The sequence below is a fragment of the Natrix helvetica genome (genome assembly GCF_964273705.1).
Source record: "Natrix helvetica genome assembly, chromosome: Z".
NCBI lineage: Eukaryota > Metazoa > Chordata > Lepidosauria > Squamata > Natricidae > Natrix > Natrix helvetica.
The window spans coordinates 10204685-10213153 of NC_138554.1; the positions used below are offsets into that span (position 1 = coordinate 10204685).

At 43.5% G+C, this 8469-nt stretch overlaps 1 protein-coding gene across 1 annotated transcript in view; it reads left to right on the plus strand.

The window, feature by feature from the left end:
- LOC309401078 (alpha-N-acetylneuraminide alpha-2,8-sialyltransferase-like) overlaps positions 1 to 1636 on the plus strand; it is a 43639-nt gene extending 42003 nt beyond the window's left edge. Inside the window, exon 7 of the mRNA XM_081970022.1 lies at positions 907 to 1636. Coding sequence (XP_081826148.1) covers positions 907 to 1369 — 463 coding nt within the window. The 3' untranslated portion in view covers positions 1370 to 1636. The remainder of the gene's footprint in view (positions 1 to 906) is intronic.
- Positions 1637 to 8469: the final 6833 nt, after the last annotated feature.

Consider the following 8469-nt stretch of genomic DNA (forward strand, 5'->3'; position numbering starts at 1 on the left):
TTCTTCTTACTGTGGCTGAGGGGAAGGAAAAACCCCAGGCCAGACAGGAAAGCTGCGACTCTCCCCGACCTCACAGGGTGCACCCCTTTGCTTCACTACTCCTTCAGGGTGGCTTAGGCTCCTCCTGGAGCCCACGAACAGGAAAAATTCAGCACAGGGAACATGGAGACTAGGGGTGAAATGCTACTGTTTTGGACTGGTTCACCTGAACCAGTAGTAAAAAAGGCTACCGGTTTGCCTGAACCGATAGTCAAAAAATGCTACCGCTTCAGGCGAACCGGTATTTCCAACAATTAGATGTGATGCGCGATTTATATTAGCTAGAATCATTGGATTTCCAGCTTTCTACCTAATTAGATCATAGATTTCCCCTCTCCCCCTTGCTGTTCTACTTAGCTTTGCAGACTCAGAAGGCTTCAAAATGTTCATTTTTTAGCCCTGCGCGAGTGCACTGCATGCACACAATACGCACGCTCGGTAGCAGACTTCAGAGGATTTCACCGCTGGTGGAGACCCATTCCTCTGTGACTTTATTGCCGTGATGTCAAACCTTCTCTCCATGACCCAGTCTTTCTGAATGGATTACCAAATCTGCATTTCTAAAAACTGGCTTCCTCCGTTTCTGCTTGGGGGGCAGGGAAACTGGGGCTGGTTTCTGTCTTTAAGAGCATGTTTCTCCATTTCTCCTTTAGGGAAATAAAATATTCTGCATTTTTAATATTTCCCAAAATATTTCATTCTTCTAGGAGGAGTGTGTGTGCTTCCTACAGCTAAAAAAAAAAAATCAAAATGGGCACCTACCCCCGCAAATCTGTTTCGTTCACACGTGCTTCGGATGGTCGAGGGTGTGGTTTTCCTTTTGGGATTTTCTCTCTCTCCTCTTTTTTTCTTTTTCTTTTTTTGAAGATTCAAAGATTTGGTGGGCTCTCCGGCGGATTTTATCGACGCTCTTCGGGCCTACCCAAACGCCCTTTTCCTCATCCCGGCGTTATCCTTTAATTATCATCTTAAAGTCAGCTACCATGTTATAAGCATCATGAAGGATGTCGGCCAGGCCCATAGGGTATTCTTTCTCCACCCACACTACCTGTCTGCCCTCGATACGTATTGGAAACTGAAAAGGATGAAGGAAATACGCCTGTCCACTGGCTTTATGTTCACCAGTTTTGCCCTGGAGTTCTGCGACGACATCACTCTCTATGGCTTCTGGCCCTTTTTGTATGACCTAAATGGGAAACCAATCAGTCATCACTACTATGACAACGTGTTGCCACATCCTTTTGTTCACAACATGTCGGAAGAGTTCTCCCGTTATCTCACAATGTCTGCCCAGGGTGCCTTGCGCATACACCTTGGCAAATGCCAGTGAGATTTGGATGGGTAAAGAGAGTCCCTAACCCAGGAATAAATCGCCCAAAGAAAGAAAAAGTCAGTCTGCGACTGTTCCCAGCAAAGCATGAACCTGACAACCGGAAATTTGAAGAAACAAGCCTCCACAGGACTTTGCACACATTCTCTTCTAGCATAACAACATCTCTAATGGACAGAAACAGCAGAGTTCTTCTCACAGCCTGGGCAATAAGGGACGAAATAAGGGAATGTGTAATTGTTATGTTTGTAAAAAATAAAATAAAAAGAGGCTTTTTTTCAAGCAACTGGCCAAAGCGAAGTCTTTTCTTTTTTTCCAAAAATCCTTCATTGGAAAACCAAGAGGGTTTCCAGAGAAAATGTCAGATAATATAGGAAGGGAGGTGGTTGATGGTTGCAAGCCGATTATTTGTTGGAGTATCCTTGAGTCCCCAAAATGGCGGCCCTTGAAAAGTATCCAGAAGCTTCAGCCGGTCCAAAAGGCAGCAGCCCGTGCAGTTCTGTGAAAGGGCCAGATTTGCAGATAAAATGGGATGGGATGGGCAGGGAACGAATGGGAAGGGAAGAGAGAGAAGGGAAGGGAGAGAAGAGGAGGAGAAAGAAAAGGGGAGAGAAGAGAAAGAGAAGGGAAAGGAGACAAGAAGAGAACTTTTATTGTCGCTTTTTTCTGTTTTCTGTGAACACACTGGCACACATTAAAAAATGAAATTGTGATGCCTGCTCTCAAAAGAATTTCATCTATATATATATCATCTATCTATCTATCATCTATCTATCTATCTATCTATCTATCTATCTATCTATCTATCTATCTATCATCTATCTATCTCTATCTCTGTCTCCCCCCCCTCTATCTATCTATATCTGTCTATCTCTATATCTATCTATCATCTATCTATCTATCTATCTATCTATCTATCTATCTATCTATCTATCTATCTATCTATCTCTGTCTACATCTATATCTCTCTATATATCTCTACCTACCTGCCTACCTGCCTACCTACCTATTTGCCTGCCTGCCTGCCTGCCTGCCTGCCTATCTATCTCTCTCTCTCTCTATCTATCTATCCATCCATCCATCCATCCATCCATCCATCCATCCATCTATCTACCATCTATCTATCTATCTATCTATCTATCTATCTATCTATCTATCTATCTATCTATCATCTATCTATCTATCTATCATCTATCTATCTATCTATCTCTACATATCTATTTATCTATTTATCTATCTCTATATCTATCTATCATCTATCTTATATTGCTGTCTGTCTGTCTATATCTACCTACCGACCTATCTCTCTATCTCTACCTACCTACCTACCTCCATCCATCCATCCATCTAATTTATCTAATCTATCATCTAAAGCTATATATGCAGACATACATAGATACATACATACCCACACAGGTAGTCCTCAACATACAACAGTCCATTTAGGGACTGTTCAAAGTTACAACGGCTCTGAAAAATGTGACTTATGACAGCTTTTCACAATTACGACCTTTACAGCCTCAAAATTCGGATGCTTGGAAACTCATATTTACGACCATTGCTGTGTCCCAGGTCATGGGATCACCTTTTGCGACCTTCTGACAAGCAAAGTCGAAGGGGAAGCCAGATTCACTCAACAACCAACTTACTAAGTTATCCATCGCAGTGATTCACTTGACGGTTGGGGCAAGGAAGGTTGTACAAGGGGGTCAAAATTCACTTAAAAAGTGCCTCACTTAACAATTTCTGGGCTCAATTGCGGTCATAGGTCGAGGTCCTTTTGGCCGGGGAATTCTGGGTACTGAATCAGGTAGTTGGGAAAACTGGTCTGGGACCCAAATGGGTTGAATTGTTGACATGATTATGAGGAGAAGAATGAGGATGTGACCTTTTAAGTACAGCAGTCATATTTTGGGGTTGTTAGATGTTCCCACATTGAAAGTATATTGGAACACGGTTACATGTTGTATGCCTAATGTATGTCACAAATTTCTGTGGCTAAATGAAGACAGTTGTTAAGTGAGCTTTGCCCCCTTTTGTGATCTTTTCTTGCCACGGTCGTTAAGTGAGTCACTGGAGTTGTTAAGTTAGTATCACATTTGCTAAGCGAATCTGGCTTCCCTGTGGATTTTGCTTGTCAGAAGGTCTCAAAAGGTCTCAAAATGTCCCTGGGACACCGAAACGGTCATAAATATGAACCAGTTGCCAAGCCTCCAAATTTTGTCCACTTGATCATGGGGATCATGCCGTCACAAGTGAGAAAAATGGGTCGGAGGTCACTTTCTGCAATGCCGTTGTAACTTAAAACGGCCACTAAACAAACAGTTGCCTGTGGAGGGCTACCTGTATTCTGTTCAAAACAGAGAAAATGCTCTGAAAACCAGTTCACAGATGGAAAGTATATTGAGGCCAATGGACAAAGCTCAAAATTTTGAAAACGTGTCTAGACCATTCCCAGAATCCTGCATCCAGTTTTGGTTACCACACTATTAAAAAAAGATGCTAAGACTCTGGAAAGAGTGCAGAGAAGAGTAACCAGGAGGATTAGGGGACTGGAGACTAAAACATGAAGAACAGTTACAGTTATGGCTAGTCTGGTGAAGAGAAGGACCAGGGGAGACATGGTAGCAGTATTCCAATATTTGAGGGGTTGTCAAGGCTATGGTTTTCCCAGTTGCAATGGATGGCTGTGAAGGTTGGACCATAAGAAAGACTGAGCGCCAAGGAATGGAGGCCTTTGAACGATGGTGCTGGAGAAGACGCCAGCGAGTCCCTTGGACTGCAAGGCTATCAAACCGGTCAGTCCTAGAAGAGATCAACCCTGACTGCTCTTTAGAAGGCCAGATCCTGAAGGGGAAACTCAAATTCTTTGGCCACCTAATGAGAAGGAAGGACTCACTGCAGAAGAGCCTCATGCTGGGAAAGATTGAGGACAAAAGGAGGGGACGACAGAGAACAATGGTTGGATGGAGTCACTGAAGCAGTAGGCATCAGCCTAAATGGACTCCACAGAGAATGGTAGAGGACAGGAAGGCCTGGAGGAACATTGTCCGTGGGTTTGTGATGGGTCGGACACGACTTCGCAATTAACAACAACAAAGAGGGGGGGTGGGAGTCAAGCTATTTTCCAAAGCACCCAGAGGGCAGACAAGGAATAACGTATGGAAACTGATCAAGGAGAGATTCAACCTGGAAATAAAAATAAATTTCCTGGCAGAGCAATTAACCAATAGAACAGCTTCCCTTTAGAAGTTGTGGGAGCTTCATCACCGGAAGCTTTCAAGAAGAGACTGGACTGCCATCTGTCAGAAATGGTATAGGGCAGGAGTGTCCAAACTTGAGAACTTTAAGACTTGTGGACTTCAACTCCCAGAATTCTGGGAGTTGAAGTCCACAAGTCTTAAAGTTCCCAAGTTTGGACACCCCTGGTGTAGGGTCTCCTGCTTGGTTGGGGGGGGGAGGTTTGGCTTAGATGACCTACAAGGTCCCTTCCAACTCTGTTAACCTGTATAAACAGGTCTCTCACAACAACATCTTGATAGATGTTGACCTTCACAAAATGTCTCTTGATCAAAAGACAATTTCCCCCCCTAAATTCTTCTCTTCCGTGCCTTCCATGATGGGTTCTTCACATCCCATTTCCCCCCCCCCCCTTGAGTAGATCAGTACTTCCAAACAAAGTTGACACTGTCCGCTGTTTTTTTTTACTTGTCGAAAAAGTTTCTCCGAGATCTCTACGGGCAAAGGGAGCACCCTGGGAAATCAAGAGGATGCTAAATTACCCTTTTCTTTGGCAGTGAACTAATTTCACCTGCGCCAGCTTTGTCTCTCCGAGGTCCTGGTGGCTAATTGGTATTATCAAGGCAATTATGCAACTCGCACTGATATTTTGGGGCCTGGCAGGAGCGCAGAAGTTAAATCTCAAGTCGGCAAAGTTACTTTGGAGTTACAGTAGCCCCCCAGTGTATTCGCGTTGGCGGCTCCGAGATGCCTGTTCGGTTAATGATATGCTTCTGTAAAGAAACAGATTGTAACCAACTCTCTAGAGCTTACTATCTCTAAAGTTTATCAAACTTTAGAGCAAAAAGAAACGGAAGTGTTTTTCCCACTTACTTTTACAGAGGGGAAGGCCGCAGGTGTATATTTTTATACATATTACTACTAAAAAGAAGAAGACGAATAAAAAATAGTTGTGGTATTTCTATATCTTTACCTTGCAGCTTGCTCTATTTATTTATGTTCTTTTAAAAAAAAGACAACATAAGAAGCACACAAAAACAGAACCACACTGTGGCTAATGAATATCTGTTCAGGGTTCATTCAGTTAAGCCAGGGGTGTCCGAACTTGGGAACTTTAAGACTTGTGGACTTCAACTCCCAGAATTCCCCAGGCTGGGGAATTCTGGGAGTTGAAGTCCACAAGTCTTAAAGTTCCCAAGTTTGGACACCCCTGATTTAAGCCATCCGGTGTTTCTTTGCAGCAAAATGGGTGGCAAGCAAATTTAATAATAAAATAATTAAAAACAACAACAACACAGGGGTAGTTTGAAGGCGGAGTTACTCATTGCCAACTTGTGTTTTTTTTTAAAAAACCACACCACTACAGCAAACAAACACTTCTTTCAAGAGCTTTTCTTTTTTTATTTAGGAACTAGTTGATAACCCGGCGTTGCCCGGGTATTTATTTATAAGGGGGAAATGTCTGGACCAAATGTAATTTTGAATGTTGGATTTTCCCCCTTACCAGAGGGAGCCCCCTTGTACTGTGAAGCCGTTACCATGGCAACTCCACTGCGCTGTACAGTAGGACCTGTTTCCAGAACTTCCAGGAAGCCCATTTTTCGCCCTCCCAGAGCCTCTGCGTGTGCCCTGCACTTATTGGGATCCAAAACAGGCCGCATGGGGACTCCTGGGAGGAATAGGGTGGCAAGGGCGGGGCCAGCCAGTCCTTGCAACTACTGGTTCAGTGAACCAGATGTAAAATTAGCACAGTCCTAACTGGCTGAATCTCACCCCTGGCTGGGGTGATGGTCCAAATAAAATACTGTATATCTGAAAGGTGGCGGGCTATCCAGCCTCTGTTTGACCCCAAACAATGAAGTGGAAATCACAGATTCCCTGGATAATTGCTTATAATTAGTTCCACCACCAAATTTCTTATGGTTAGGACGTTTTTTTTGTGATGTTCATCCAGAATCATGCTCCCTGCAATTTAAGATGATGCTTCTGTGTCAGCAGAGAGCAAATCTAATTTTTATGGTATGTCTTCAGATAACTTTAAAAAAATACAGGCATCTCTATCCTTCTCAAGTTGTCCTTTTTGGACACAATTTGTTTTCATGATTTTTCTCCTCCTCCTTCTTGGCTTTCTCCGAAACTGTTCCAGTTAGGTTTCTAAATTGTTTATTTGCTTGTTTAAATGAGCTGCCAGGGACACACTACTCCAAAAGGGAAGGAGTCAGATCAAAGTAAAAATATAGCAGAATTATTATTCATTCCTGAGGTTTGGAAATGCCAATTTTTTAGAAGCCAAGACATACGGTTGACTTATATTCAATTTGTGGATTTCTAACAATTCCCAAATCCATTTCAGGTGTTACATTTGATTCCTGTTTCCCATGTACAGGATAACCATTTGCCTGAAATGGTATAGGGTTTCCTGCCTAAGCAGGGGGTTGGACTAGATGACCTATAAGGTCCCGTCCAACTTTGTTAATCTGTCAATCTGTTAATCCTTCCAACTCTGTTATTCTATTCTAATTGAGCCTCACATTTCTATTGCTAAGTGAGACAGTTGTTAAGTAAATTTTGCCCCGTTTATGACCTTTTTGGGCCCGGTTGTTAAGCGAATCACTTAAATTGCTAAGGGAATCATGTCCTTTTTAAAGAGAATCCAGCTCCTCACATTGTCTTTGGCTTGTTCGAAGTCGGCTAAGAAGGTACAAAAGGTGACCACATTATACTGGGACAGTACAACTAAATATATAACAACTGGCATTTATAAATATATGCCAGTTGTCAAGCACCAACTTTTGATCATGTGACCACAGGTAGGCTGCAAAAGTCTTAAAATGTGAAAACCAGTCAAAAGCCAGTTTTTTTCAGTGCTTGTTGACACTTCAAACGGTCAGTACCACCAGGCTTGAAATTTTAGGCCTGCAATCTACATTCCAGCCTGAGTTTAGTGCACAAGATAATCTGCCATAATGTCCTACCTGTTGATGACTGCTTTTACTTCAACTGCAATAACACAAGGGCTATCAATGGATGCAAACTAAATGCAACCTGTTCTACTCTTGATTGCAGGACAAACGATTTCAGCAATAGTAAATGTGTGCAACACCCTACCCGATCCTGTTGTTAGTTCCTCTAACCCCTGTACCTTTTACCTTAAGCTGTCTACCGTGGACCTTACGCATTTCTTAAGAGGTCCCTAAGGGGGCGTGCATAAGCATACCAGCGTGCTTACCATCCCTGTCCTACTGTCCCCATTTATATGTTCTCATTTCATGTGTTTATGGCTACGTTTTGCCTATATTTATCCATTTATTTGTGCCATTTTTTCACGTGTTTTCCGTACTTGGAATCCAGTAGAAAGCTATCACATGCTGGAGAAAGAACTTTGGGAGATCGGAGGAGGCAGAACAGAGAGGAATCCAGTAGAAAGCTATCACACACTGGGGAAAGAAGTTTGGGAGGTCGGAGGAGGCAGGACAGAGGGGAATCCAGTAGAAAGCTATCACACGCTGGAGAAAAAAGTTTGGGAGATCAGAGGAGGCAAGACAGAAGGGAATCAAGTAGAAAACTCCTGAGCTTGCTGCTGCTGTCTGGTGGATTGTGCCGCTGGACCTCTCCATGCTTCTCTGTTCACCACCTCCACTCCCAGGTATGGGACTTGACACTGAATTGGGCTAGTATAGTGTGGACGGGCGGGGGGGGGGGGGGGGAACCGAGAGATGGAGCGGCTTCCGGACGGGTAGGAGTGAGCAAGCAAGCGACAGGGCCGGGGCAGGTGTTCTGGAAGTTACTTCCGGGTCCAGTCGAGCCTCCTCTCACCGGATCTGTAAATTTCACCAACTGGTTCTCCTGAGCCGGTGCAA